Source organism: Pleurodeles waltl, chromosome 4_2 (assembly GCF_031143425.1).
Source record: "Pleurodeles waltl isolate 20211129_DDA chromosome 4_2, aPleWal1.hap1.20221129, whole genome shotgun sequence".
In the NCBI taxonomy this organism is placed as follows: Eukaryota; Metazoa; Chordata; class Amphibia; order Caudata; family Salamandridae; genus Pleurodeles; species Pleurodeles waltl.
The window spans coordinates 70,872,613-70,887,561 of NC_090443.1; the positions used below are offsets into that span (position 1 = coordinate 70,872,613).

The following is a 14,949-nucleotide window of genomic DNA, read 5'->3' on the forward strand; positions in this document are numbered from 1 at the left end:
ACTACAATTTGGGCTTGCGATCTAGTACCTATTCGGGATTTGGAAGGGGTGTGTTTAGGCTGTCCCTTCCATATACCGAATCACAGCGGTATGTATTAGTGTTTTGCACCCAAATTCTGATTGCAAAACATTAATATTTTACACCCACCTCAAATTGGAAGAGGTCTCAAATGGATTCATTCCTATTTATAAATGTTGAGAAAAAAATATTTAAGAGTAGGCAGTGATCCCATGGACCAATGCCTACTTTAAAAAAACGTTAGTTATACTTTTTTTTTAGTTTTTTTTTAAGCACATCCTATTTTGCTTTAAGGAAAATGGGCTGCATTTAAAAAAAAGTTGCATTATTTAAAAGCAATCACAGACATGGTGGTCTACTAGCCTCTTCAAAAACAACAACAAGGAGGGGCAAACGTGGGAGATTCGGAGGAAGTACTCCTGGTCCCGTGTGTAAAGTTCCCGACAGTCAATAAATCAAATAAGGTACACGGTTCCAAAAATGCCAGAAGGTTTTCTTTCAAACTAAGTGGTTCTGCATTCAATGGAAACCAAAATATTCGAAGCAAAAGCCCTCACTCACCTTCCGGTGACATGCTTCATCATAGGGCCAAGCTCCTCGTCAGGCCGGCACTGCAATGCCTGACGGGCCCCACACGGGGGCTCTTTGCCGGAGATCTTTTGAGAGTGATGCACAACCGGTCAAAAAATAGTGAAGGATTGGTATAAGAATGGTTAAAAATGACTAGAGGTAACGGATTTGTAAATTTATTCTAATGCTGAAACCTCTGACATGATTAAAAACAATACACAGGGATATGGTAGATTAATGTCTACACTCCCCATATAAAAGTAAGGTTAGTATAATTACTAAATCTCGTAATAGAGAGTAGTAAAAAAAGAAAGTAAACACAGGATCCCCTGTGTTACTCTATATCGTAGGTCAACATGTTTCTCGCCTTTTTTTAAATCTTAATGCAATTCGTCAGGACCTTAGTACGTACCTAATCCTTTAAGCAAATTTGGACTCCCACAATAAGGAAATCAAAAAACCTAGAAAAAACAGGAAAGAAAGAAAACAAAAGTCAAAGCATCTCACAATAGTCAAAAGTGGTGTGTTCACAATATCCTGAGATATTACCCCATACATTTGTGAGGAATCCCAAAGGTGCCATGTGATAAAGGTACAACATTAGTAAAGTAAGAGAGGCAATTTGGCAAAGACACCACAATGCTTACCCTCCAAATATTAAAGGTAGGGCCTCATCGGGGAAACATCAGGCTTTTGAAAACCACTATGGTCTAAATATATACACAAAGAACAAAACCTTAGATGATACATTAGTTCAATAAGGAGTCTGGTTGTGTAGAGCAACCAAAAGACCATAACAGGCAAGGTGAGTTATCAAAAACAAAACTTCTATCACAGAAAACAGTTACAAGACCTCTTGTTGTGTCATAGCAAGATAAAGCTAAGTGCAAAAGGACATAAGGGCTGACGGATGCTGCTGAAGTAATAATAAAGTAGAAGGGAAGTCAATATGTAGCAGTGTTAAACTCTGTACGTATAAGTATGTACACTATGTCGTCAAAAATGTATATTATGGTATTTATAAAGTGCTCCAAAGGAGGGAAATATCAAGGTTACGGATGGAAAAGCTGTACCACACTTGGCAAAAATATCACTGATATGTTTACGAAAATAGGGCACAAGAGTATCCCGAAGACACAGAATGCACATGAAAATTCTGGCATAGGCTGTTACTATAAGGTATTATAAACAGCCAGGGAGGTGCACTTAGTAAAACAATATATGCAGGGTAGGCGCGAGACTCATAGCGCATCCTAGCTTGTAAAGAAATTCAATAACAGACGAGTGAGCACGCGGAGATCCCAGCGTGTCTAAACTCGTTTAGTAAATCAGTACCGGACGAGTGAGCGCGCAGGACTCTCAGCGCATCTCTGCTCGTCCGATCTTTAATAACAGGGACCTCGTGGAGTATAGTAATCCGAGCTGGGTAGACGCGAGACTTGAAGCGCGTCCCAGCTCGTAAAAGAAACAATAGTAGATGAGTGAGCACGTGGGGAACCCGGCACGTCTCACCTCATTTAAAAATCAGTATCATCCGTGTGAGCGCGCAGAACACTCAGCGCGCTGCAGCTCTTCTGACCTTTAACAACGGGGACCTTGTGGTGTCCCTGCTACAACCCATATAGAAACGCGGGCAGAGATAAGCCGCAAAAAGAACGGCGGCTCGTTTTTCATAGACGCCGGTGAAAGAGTCAAACCCGCTTCTAGAGGCAAGTAAATAAGATGAATTATAAAAGCCCCTGAAAGGGCACTTACTTCAAGTGGAACAAAAGGTACTGGACCACCTACGCCTGCTGATAGTCCCCGGAACTCGGGGGGGCAACCAGTCACACAGCCTTTAATAAGAGGAGAGAGGTCAGAAATGGAAAAAGGACTCACAGAAAAAATGAAATGAAGGACAACAAACTGGGTCGGCCATCTTAAAGAGGGTCTATATAAATGGTGTCAGATATACCATACAGTAGAGAGGGCAAGATCCCAATCCTCATCCTAAGAATGAAGTTAGACCCACGTCGGAAAATCAGCGTATTGGAGAGGGAAAAGAATTCCTGTATAAAAGAAAAGTGCCAGAACAATATAAAAAAACAGAAGGTCTTGGTTCTCAGTGGATAAAACTCGTCCACTGAATATCGTCGTTGAGTCCAGATATATGGGTCTTGAGCCTAAAGACCCACCGCTGCTCGTTCTCAAAAAGTCTTGCCGTACAGTCTTTGTTGTCTCTAATAGTTTCTAGAACAATCCAACTAATGTCATCGGGAGTATGTTGTTTCTCAATGTAATGATTGGTCAATTTTGTGGAAGACCTCTTGCATCTAATAGTGGTGCGGTGTTCGTTGATTCGGATTTTCACCATCTTGGTCGTCATACCAATGTACTTCAGATTGCACGGACATGTAATCATATAAATACAGTCCTTAGTGCAGCAATTGGTATGGGGTCTCAATTGCCAAGTTTTGGGTTCGCCTATGTCCACCTCTTGAGTACTCCTAGTCATCGGGCATACATTACAACCACCACAAGGGTAGTGTCCCTTAACTTTGAGCCATTGTCTGGGACCGGTGTTGCCAAGGGGTCGGTGTGTTGTGGGTCTCGTGTGGACTACTAGGTCTTTAATGTTATGAGTTCTCTTGAAGGCAAATAAAGGGCATTCTAGTGTTTCGCCTGCACTTGTGAGGATGGGCCAAAATCTACGAACAATACCTTTAATTCGGTTGCTTAAAGGGGTGAATGTGGTCACACAAGTCAGCCTAGATTGTTGTGTTTGGATATTAGTAGTCAGTAATGTTTCACTAGGTATATTGCTGGCCCACTTCTTTGCTTGCCGGATGTTAATTGCTGGATAGTCGTGGCCCTCTTCTTTGCTTGCCGTATAGTCGCCGATAAAGAGGTATCCTTTCTTGACCTACGAATCATACTCAGAGATGGTTATCTTCACTCTTCTGTGTTCCAAAAACCCACTGATAGGAATAGCCTGTTACTTTACAGTAGCCATCATCCTAAGGCACTGCCAGACAACTTACCTTTTGGCCAATTCCTTAGGATATGATGTAACTGCTCAGACAAGAGTGATTTCCATACCCAAGCGAATACATTGTGTCGTAGACTTTGCGAACGCGACTATACGGCAAGCAAAGAAGAGGGCCAGCAATATACCTAGGGAAACATTACTGACTACTAATATCCGAACACAACAATCTAGGCTGACTTGTGTGACCACATTCACCCCTTTAAGCAACCAAATTAAAGGTATTGTTTGTAGATTTTGGCCCATCCTCACAAGTGCAGGCGAAACACTAGAATGCCCTTTATTTGCCTTCAAGAGAACTCATAACATTAAAGACCTAGTAGTCCACACGAGACCCACAACACACCGACCCCTTGACAACACCGGTCCCAGTCAATGGCTCAAAGTTAAGGGACACTACCCTTGTGGTGGTTGTAATGTATGCCCGATGACTAGGAGTACTCAAGAGGTGGACAGAGGCGAACCCAAAACATGGCAATTGAGATCCCATACCAATTGCCGCACTAAGGACTGTATTTATATGATTACATGTCCGTGCAATCTGAAGTACATTGGTATGACGACCAGGATGGTGAAAATCCGAATCAACGAACACCGTAGCACTATTAGATGCAAGAGGTCTTCTACAAAATTGACCAATCATTACATTGAGAAACAACATACTCCCGATGACATGAGTTGGATTGTTCTAGAAACTATTAGAGACAACAAAGACTGTACGGCAAGACTTTTTGAGAAAGAGCAGCAGTGGGTCTTTAGGCTCAAGATCCATATATCTGGACTCAACGGCGATATTCAGTGGACGAGTTTTATCCACTGAGAACCAAGTCGTTCTGTTTTTTTATATTGTTCTGGCACTTTTCTTTTATACCGGAACTCTTTTCCCTCTCCAATATGCGGATTTTCCGGCGTGGGTCTAACTTCATTCTTAGGATGAGGATTGGGTTCTTGCCCTCTCTACTGTATGGTATATCTGACACCATTTATATAGACCCTCTTTAAGATGGCCGACCCAGTTTGTTGTCCCTCATTTCATTTTTTCTGTGAGTCCATTTTCCATTTCTGACCTCTCTCCTCTTTTTAAAAGCTGTGTGACTGGTTGCCCCCCGAGTTCCGGGGACTATCAGCAGGCGTTGGTGGTCCAGTACATTTTGTTCCACTTGAAGTAAGTGCCCTTTCGGGGGCTTTTATAATTCATCTTATTTACTTGCCTCTAGACGCGAGTTTGACTCTTTCACTGGCGTCTAAGAAAAACGAGCCGCCTTTCTTTTTGCGGCTTATCTCTGCCCGCGTTTCTATATGGGTTGTAGCAGGGACACCACGAGGTCCCCATTGTTAAAGGTCAGAAGAGCTGCAGCGCGCTGAGTGTTCCGCGCGCTCACTCGGATGATACAGATTTTTAAATGAGGCGATACGCGCCGGGTTCCCCACGCGCTCACTCATCTACTATTGTTTCTTTTACGAGCTGGGACATGCTTCAAGTCTTGCGTTTACCCAGCTCGGATTACTATACTCCACGAGGTCCCTGTTATTGAAAATCGGACGAGCAGAGATGCGCTGAGAATCCCGCGCGCTCACTTGTCCGGTACTGATTTACTAAACGTGTTTAGACACGCTGGGATCTCCGCGCGCTCACTCGTCTGTTGTTGAATTTCTTTACAAGCTGGGATGCGCTATGAGTCTCGCGCCTATCCAGCATATATTGTTTTACTAAGTGCACCTCCCTGGCTGTTTATAATACCTTATAGTAATAGCCTATGCTAGAATTTTCATGTGCATTCCGTGTCTTTGGGATACTCTTGTGCCCTATTTTCGTAAACATATCAGTGATATTTTTGACAAGTGTGGTACAGCTTTTCCATCCGTAACCTTGATATTTCCCTCCTTTGGAGCACTTTATATATACCATAATATACATTTTTGACGACATAGTGTACATACCTATACGTACAGAGTTTAACACTGCTACATATTGACTTCACTTCTACTTTATTATTACTTCAGCAGCATCCGTCAGCCCTTATGTCCTTTTGCACTTAGCTTTATCTTGCTATGACACAACAAGAGGTCTTGTAACTGTTTTCTGTGATAGAAGTTTTGTTTTTGATAACTCACCTTGCCTGTTATGGTCTTTTGATCGCACTACACAACCAGACTCCTTATTGAACTAATGTATCATTTAAGGTTTTGTTCTTTGTGTATATATTTAGACCATAGTGGTTTTCCAAAGGCTGATGTTTCCCCGATGAGGCCCTACCTTTAATATTTGGAGGGTAAGCATTGTGGTGTCTTTGCCAAATTGGCTCTCTTACTTTACTAATGTTGTACCTTTATCACATGGCTCCTTTGGGATTCCTCACAAACGTATGGGGTAATATCTCAGGATATTGTGAACACACCACTTTTGACTATTGTGAGATGCTTTGACGTTTGTTTTCTTTCTTTCCTGTTTTTTCTAGGTTTTTTGATTTCCTTATTGTGGGAGTCCTAATTGCTTAAAGAATTAGGTACGTACTAAGGTCCTGACGAATCGCATTAAGATAAAAAAAAGGCGAGAAACATGTTGACCTATGATATAGAGTAACACAGGGGATCCTGTGTTTACTTTCTTTTTTTACTACTCTCTATCACGAGATTTAGTAATTATACTAACCTTACTTTTATATGGGGAGTGTAGACATTAATCTACCATATCCCTGTGTATTGTTTTTAATCATGTCAGAGGTTTCAGCATTAGAATAAATTTACAAATCAGTTATCTCTAGTCATTTTTAACCATTCTTATACCAATCCTTCACTATTTTTTGACCGGTTGTGCATCACTCTCAAAAGATCTCCGGCAAAGAGCCCCGTGTGGGGCCCGTCAGGCATTGCAGTGCCGGCCTGACGAGGAGCTTGGCCCTATGATGAAGCATGTCACCGGAAGGTGAGTGAGGGCATTTGCTTCGAATATTTTGGTTTCCATTGAATGCAGAACCACTTAGTTTGAAAGAAAACCTTCTGGCATTTTTGGAACCGTGTGTACCTTATTTGATTTATGGTCTGCTAACCTCAGCAGGCCATCATCCCTGTAATGGCGGCAAATCCTAGTGGGTTGTAATTTGCAACCTACCTCGTTAATATTCAAGAGACAGGTCGAACTCCGATTCACTGTGAATAGTTTTTTTTGCGACCCAATATATTAACACATGTCAATTCGCAAAATTAAATACTGGTCACAAAAATACTGATTGCAAATTGCGACCATTATTTCGCAACTAGCTCTACATACATCTGGCCCCAAGTGAGCTACTCACACACTGCATGGGCAGCTTGGGATCTCTGTTGTAGGAAATGTGCATGAGACTTGTTTACTTCGCTGAAGCACTAGATATGAAATTATCAGTTTCTGAAATATTTGAGCTCTCGTAATATTTTAAAAAGCCATCAGCCACTAGTCTTGGCTGGCCAGATGATGCTAAAAATGGAAGATTTTTGCAGTAAATCTCTAACTGATCTTTCTTTCAGAGGGGCTCAAACAAGGCAGAGAAATTTGATTATGTAAGTCTCTTGATTTTTCTTTTCAAGGTATTCAAGACTATTATTATAGTTTCTGTTATTATAATTTGAGTTATCATTATTTTCACATTTTAAAAACGTTCTGCTGTTTCTTTGCCTTTGTTCGAAGTAAACTAAATAGGCAGGACTTCATGTAAATGCTTAAGGGGCAATTAGATAGTCGTCAACGGCTGTGGTTGTCAGAGGGCCTGCAGCACCAAGGTGGGTTGTGGACAGTGTCCACCCAAAATGGCAGAGGAACTCAGGAAGGAGTTCCACCTAAAGAAGATTGGTATACCTCAAAGGGGAAGCTCCAGGGCTGAGGAAGCCATTTAAAGTAGATTTGGCGAAGGACCATCCTAGTTAGGGGGCACTGCAATTTTAGAGTAACCTAGAATGGGGAACTGCGGGGATCAGGTAGCCAGAAGAGAGAGATTTCAGGAGTATGGTATTTAGCGAGATGGGATTCAGCTGGGCTTCAGTAGTAAGGGTAGCTCAGAGGCTCAGAGGGGGATCTGCAGGACTAGGGTATAAGAGAGGGGGCTGGCTAGAGAGTACTAACCGTGGATGAAGGTCTCTGCTGAGATTGCACTTGTCCTTTCTGCAGGTGATGCAGTTCCTGAAAAAGATGTCCGGGGACGAATATGTTGGATTCAGCAACACAACGTAAGGGTTCCTCTCTTTCTGACAAGGCACAGAGCACACATCCTCACACTGCATGAAGGAGATGTTCCACCCTTCAACAACACTGCACACTAGGCCGCTCTTATTTTCTTCTATCCATCTCTTTTTCATCTCTCTTGCTCCATCTAAGTATCTTTCTCCATCTCTCTTTTTCTGTTTTCTCTTACTCCCATCACCTCTTCCTCTGTTTCTGATGGATATACCTTCCCGCAGACCCTTGATTTTATTACTATCCTTCCAGGTGCCAGACTTATCTGGAAAACCTTTCCCCAGCAGTAGCTCTCCAGCGTCGCCAAGTGGCCCAGTGCAGCTTCAGCTGGGACTCAACCCACTGGATTTGACAACATCAGAACATTTTAGGTATCAACCAGTGGACTGGCAATAGCTCCTACTTTTCTTTAACTCATCGATGTGGGTCTGGAGCTCGCTCAGTGCTTCAGTTAAAAAAGTTCCTCAGCAATTTACAGCCACTATCTCAAATGTCCCCTCTAAAAATCTCAGGATTTAAACCTTGTCACAGATGCCCCAAGAAATAACCTTAACAGACCCATGTGATATCTGCATGTGGTGTGTAGGCTTGGAAAAAAAGCTGCTGTGTGTGACTCCTGTGCTTTAATGGACCCAAAAGCCATCAGAGAGGAGGCCAAACTACTTTTAGCTGAGACCCTAAAGGATACACAAGAGCATTCTCCTTCACCTTTAGGTAAATCTCCTGACAGAGGATGATCTCCAAAAACATCTTCCAGCAAAAAAACACAAAAAGTACCAGAGAAAGGAGAAGTCAAGTTATTACACAATGAAGTGATCCTGCTCCTAGGAGAATTCTCAATGACATTCCCCCAAACCAAATCTTTCCTTGTCTTCGTAGCAAATTGAGATGTTGGAAAAGATGAGTTATAAGTGCCAGGCTCCATCAGCCAACCTGCACCGTTCAATGCCTTCTGGCTCATGATGCTGGATTTGTTCAGTACAGTTGCTGTTCCCTCTCAGCAACTACCTAAGGGTGGGTCTGATACTGCAACTTTGGCGCCTTCAACTCTAACACCTACCAAGGCTGCGTCTCCACATGCTTCCTTCCTGGCACTTAAGAAGTCAAAGCCTGCCAAATAACTGTTTTCCACTCAGCTGGACCGTTCTTCAGTACCCACTCAGAAACTATTCTTGGAGGCTCCTATGGTGCCACCTTCAACAACACCAGATCAGGTGAAAATGCCATTCTCCAGTTTGGTCAACATAGTTCGGATGCCCACAAGCAGATCCAGAAATTCAACATGGACTTTACAGACACCATGGCTCAATCTACAGGAGCGGTCATCATGCTGCATTGCCACAGTTGGATGTGTTCCCCTAGATTCTCAGGAGAAGTCCCAGCAACCCTAAAGTACATGTTCTCCAATGATGAGTGGCTGTTCAGAGTTGAGGCAACATTATTAAATGAGACAGATACCCCACAAATGTATTGCTCTTTCGAGGCAGGGGGGATCTATGGCATCCTTTCAAATGCAGAAGCAGATCCAGCCCCTGTCCTCCTCTGCTGGCTCTAACTTCTATTTCTCTGAATCCTCCTTTATACCATCATCTTATAGTGCTGTGGGGTCTCTCACTTTTAATTCAACTGGGAGATGACCACAACGTATGCTGGTTCACTCAGCAAAGCCGCAAGGGCTATCTTCTACCCTTGCTGCCCCTCCCTCCATCTGCCCTCCTTTCCCCACGATGTGCTGTTTGACACACACACCTCTACTTAGGAAGGCAAAGTCAATACACTTTAGAACAAAGAGGCCACAGAGGTGGTGCCTGTGGAAGTAAGAGGCACTGGATTGTATTCCCTTTGTTTCTTGGTCCCCAAGAAGGATGGAAGTCTGAGTCCTAATCTTAAAGCTGTTCGTTCATCAGCACATGCACAAGATGCTGTCCCAGAGCCAAGTGCTGCTGACCCTCAATGCAGGTAATTAGTTAGCATTCCTGGATCTTCAGGACACATAGTTTCATCTGCTAATTCTTTCAGCCCACATGGATTTCCTTAGACTCACTTTGAAGGCCACACACTATCAGTTCATTTTTACCATTTCGACTGATGACTGTTCCAAGTCTCTTTACAAAAGTGCTTGCAGATGTGGTGTTCTCATGGTGATAGTCAATAATCCATGTAATGCCATACTAGGAGATCTGGCTGGTGAAAGCAGAGTTCCTGGTACTATTGAGAAACAGTTTCAGAGCATGACAACTTTTCTCTTCACCTTATGCTTTACTATGAATGGCCAGAAGTCTCACTTCATTCCATCACAAAGGTTAACCTTCATAGAAGCATCTGTAATGTTTTTCTCCTCCTCAGAGACTCACAGATATTCAGAGATGATTCCAAGATTTCTGACTCAGGCACAGCTCCTGGTTCTGCATGTCTTGTGTCTGCTTGCCCTCAAGGCCTTGTGCATCCTGTTGGTGACACACGCCAGATATCAGATGAGGGCCCTCAAGTGGCGCCTGCAGCAACAGGAACTCCAGCATCAAGGGAGCCTCTCAGCACAGGTGCATACATTACAATCATGTTATCTGGATCTGCACTGATTGATGGATCCTTCCAACCATCTGGTGGGTCATCCCTTCAGCCCTCTCAGACATATGCTACCGTGGTCACACATACCTCCTCACTGGGCTGCCAGGCACATATGGACAACATGATGGCATGAGTCCTTGGAGTGGCCTCAAAGCAGTGTCTGCACATAAAACTGCTGTCTTGTCATGAAGGCATTTTTCCAGTCTGTCTCATGCAGCTCCTATTCAGGCACTTGTAGAAAACACCACCACCATCCATTATCTCGTCAGGCAGGGCTGTGTGGGATTGTAAAACCCGTGTTGGGACGCAATTCGCCTATGGCAGCGGGTGCTGCAACTGAGAATTTTTACTGGTAACATACTAAATTGCAGTTTCCTTCAACTTCAAAGTGGGTATTCTTAGTCCCCTCTCACTGATGGACCCTGAGTGACGCCACACCACAAAGCGAATTAGGTTATATTCTCCAAATTGAAATTTTCTATACATAGATCTTTAGCTACTGCCCATAACAGGAAGTGTCCTCAGTTTTGAGCCATGCACATCCCTCTGAATTGTTCCTTGGGGGTTATCTTCAGGTACAAATGGTTTCATGGCCATTTTGCCGCCAATTCCTTTACTGATGAAATTCCTGCGGAAGGTACAGGAGGATCAAGCACTGCTGGCACTAATCACGCCAGATTTGGCAAAGAGGAATTGATACACTGATCATTTACCATCCAGCATTCAGCCACCTCTTCCTCTTCTACACTGGCTGGACCTGCCGTCACAGTAGGAAGGTCACATCCTTCTTCCAATCCCCAAATGCTGTGGCTGCATGCATGGAGAATGTAAGGTGCCAAATAGGGTCCCTTTGCCTTCATGATGAAGTTGAGCTGTCTACTTGGCTATCAGGAGCCCCGCTCATTAATCAATTTATGTGAGTCGCTGGAACAAATGTGTTCAATAGTGCGAGACAGATGGCCTACATCCTTGTAAATCTCACCTGTCTGACATTCTGCAATTGCACTTTCTCTTCCACAGCAGGCTATTGGGTGACCTGTTTGTCTTTATGTGTCTTCCTGACCAGCCATCCTTGTTTAAGTAACGTCTACTAGAACATTTTAAAAAGGTTTACTTGTTTCATCCCAATCCATTCATTGTTACACACTGGGGCTTGAGTCTTGTGTTGACTTTCTAAACTGCATTCCCATTTGAGCTGATGCATAGTTACCCAGTTTGACTTCTCACTTTGAAGACAATATTGTTGGTAGCAATAGCTTCAGCTTATAGGGTCAGAGAGCATCAAGCTCTCACTTAGTCTGCCTTTCATAGTTTTCAAGCTGGATAACATTGTGCTTCACACCTGCCCATTCTTCTTACTCATGGTGATGGCTGCTTTTTTACTATTCCATCCTTTTTTCCCTCATCCTCTATATTTCAAAGAAGAGGAGCAACCAAACAGACCTGACCCCGATGTGCTTTGTCCAATTATATCAATCACCCTCACAGAATAGAGTGTATAATCAGTTGTTTGTGGGCTTTGCAAGGCAGTGACTAAATGCACGTTGGGTCATCCTCTGTATCATGTGCTACGTCTTAGACAAAAAAGACCCTCCTTAGGGCATATGGCCCCACTTCACTAGCAGTGGCTATTTTCCTGGTTCGCGTTAGAGAAGTTCTGGTGACTGTGTGATTTTCCCTGCATACGGAGCTCAGTCACGCATCAATGATTACTTTGCCAGAGCTGTGTTTTATGTCTCCCTGGTTTAATTGGCACCACTGAAACATACAACACTGAGGAATTGCTTTGGGACCTAGTTATAAGCTGAGGAATTTGTGGGAAGATGTAACCATCAAAAGAAAAAGTTAATTACTGTTGGTAATAATATTTGTGGTGGATGCATAATCTCCCTACTGTTTCGTAGCCTCCCTCCCTTTTCTGCAGATGAGTTAGTTAACTTCGTAAGATTATAAGGCATGCTAACAAGTTAGGCACTGTTACTGTCACTCTTGTTGATGCTCTGTCCATTTCTATCCACAAGACTGGATGGAGTGTGGAAAAAGTTCTAAGAACTGTCACCTGCACACTAGATGATGCTTACTATAGTCCAATGTTGTCACGCCTGGTAAGAGAAGTCACAGCTGTAGCCACATTGTCCTATGTCACATGTACTAACCTGAAGAGGATATCCATCATGTTGATGACGGAGTAACCTGTCCAGCAAAACTCTAAGTTGAGCCCTATGTATCGGACAGAAATTTCATTACAGATGGTAACGTTTTCTTCTTTCCATCACTTCCTTTCTCTATCTTCTTAGCTGTCACTTTCTCTCTCTCTCTCTCTTTCTCCCTCTCACTCTTTCTTTTGTTCTGTTTCTCTCTGCCTCTTTTATTCCCTTTCATGCTATCTTTTCACTCACTTTCTCACTGTCTTCTATCCTATGCCTCTTTACTTCTGTCACTCTCATTTGATCTCCCTCTCTTGCCTTTTATCTCTTCTCACTTTCTCTCTTTATCACTGTCTCTCTCACTCTGTATCTCTGAACATCTGTAATACTCTTTTCCTGTCTCTTTGTCTTTAGATGTATCCTTTCTCTCTTTCCCCCTGCTTTAACTGTCTCTCTTTCCCCATGTCACTGTCTCTTTGCTATGTTCCCACCTTTTTTTCTCTTTCTCTCTACTTCTCCTTGTCTTTCACTCTTTGTCACACTCTCTGCCCCTGTCCTTCTTTTTCCCTGTGTCTCTTTTCTCTCAATTTTCTATGTAGTTTTGGTCACTTCTGATCAATTTTACTGTCTCTCTAACTATCTCACTTTCCTATGCTTTACTCTCTCTCTGACCCTTTCATTCCTTCTCTTCCGGTCTCTCTCTGTTTCTTTCTCTCTTGCTCACTATTTTTTCTCTATCTTAACCACCCTCTTTATCTATCCTTCTCTCTGCTCTCACTCATGAGTGCTGCCTTTTTCTCTTCCTTTTTCTGTCTTTCTCTTTTCTCTTCCCTCGCTCTCTTACCTCTTCTCCCCCCCAATATGCTTTTGTCTCTTTGCTCTCTCTCTGTTAACTTTTCTTCCTGTGTTTTTGAATCCTCTATATCTCATTCCTCTCTCTTTCTGTCTTTTCTTTCCTTCTCTCATGTTTCATATCCCTAATCCTGGGGTACGCTCTTTTAGATTTCCATAGCTCACGGAGTTGCAGGCATCGAAATCCCTTTGCAGCGAAAGAAAAAATGAATAATTATCCCTCCCGCCAGCCGGTGGGGGAGGAGAGACGTTTGGGGAACAACAGGCCTGCTAGGTGACTTGCATGAAGAGCCTAGTCCAATTCAGATCCCCAGTCCAGATCAGTTTGCTCGCAACCTGCAATTATAATGGGGGGGGGGAGTATATTAGACCTTTACTTATTGTATCAAATAAGGTTTGAATCACTGTGATTATATTGCAGACACTAGGAAAGTTAAACAAGATTAGAGAAAAAAGTATGAAAGCACCAAACATTATGGTTTGTTAATAGGATCCCTAGCCTACCTTAGTTTTTATCCAAGCAGAGCTGTTTAAAACTTTCCCCAAGTCCTTTGGTGTGACCAACATGCCCGGATCGGTGGTTTACTGGTGGATAGTATCCCTGGGATGGGCCTGGCACCAGGGCATGTAGAGTTGTGCGCCTGGGCTGAATATGATGGTTGCTTTATAAGGATAGCATGGAACCCCGCTGCTGGGTGTTGGAGCAAAGTAGCAAACTGTGCTACATCTGGTGACTTATTGACGAGTTGCTGAGCAGAAGGAAGGCACAGCATCCACTCATCCTAAGGGGTTCATGCAAGAACTCAGCATAGAGGCTGTTAGTAAACCGCTTGTTGGTATCAATTAGTATTATTATGGCTATTTTCAATCTTGTAGGCATTTCTCCTTGAGGAACCGTAGTAACACCATATTGGGCTGACCAGTTGCACAATACAGACACCATTAGGCCTGATAGGCTTTTACCTCAAAGTTAATTTGCTTGGGTATTTAGTGAGATACTGTTAGCAATATCAAGTGTTATATTCATGGGATTATCATGAAATAAATGACGGACTGAAGCAATCTCCTCAAGCACCAGTCCCCTCCCTGGTCTCTCTTTCTTTCTGTCTTGTACTGCCCTCTCTTTTTCATATTGCCTCTTTCACTCTTCTGTGCATCTCTTTTGCTCTATACCTGCTTCTTTTTCACTCTCTTCTGTTTGTCCTTCTCCAGCTCTCTTTATTTCTCTCCCTCGTTTTCTATCTTGTCCTGTCTGCTGTCTCTCTTACCTAGTCTCTGTCATTCTCCTATGTCTCCTTTTTTCTCTCTGTCCCTATCTCACCATCTCCTGCTTCCTCAATGTTGGGCTTTATCTTTATTTATTTCTCTCTTCATTCCTCCTCTTTGCTTTTTCTGCCTCATTTCCTGTCTCATTTTTCTCTCTGATTCCTCTCTCTCAACGTTCTCTTTTTCATTATTTTCTTCCTCCTAGCATTGTTGCCCTTTTAATTTTCACATGATTTCTTCTTTATATATCTTCCACTCAGACCATTATTCCTTTCATACTTTCTCTCTTAAT

The 14,949-nt window shown here is 43.0% G+C and overlaps 1 protein-coding gene across 1 annotated transcript in view; it reads left to right on the forward strand.

The window, feature by feature from the left end:
- Nucleotides 1-14,949, forward strand: part of GLS2 (glutaminase 2) — a 208,452-nt gene that overhangs the window by 136,717 nt on the left and 56,786 nt on the right. Inside the window, exons 8-9 of the mRNA XM_069230693.1 lie at nt 7,122-7,154; nt 7,759-7,817. Of these exons, the coding sequence (XP_069086794.1) occupies nt 7,122-7,154; nt 7,759-7,817 (92 nt within the window). The remainder of the gene's footprint in view (nt 1-7,121; nt 7,155-7,758; nt 7,818-14,949) is intronic.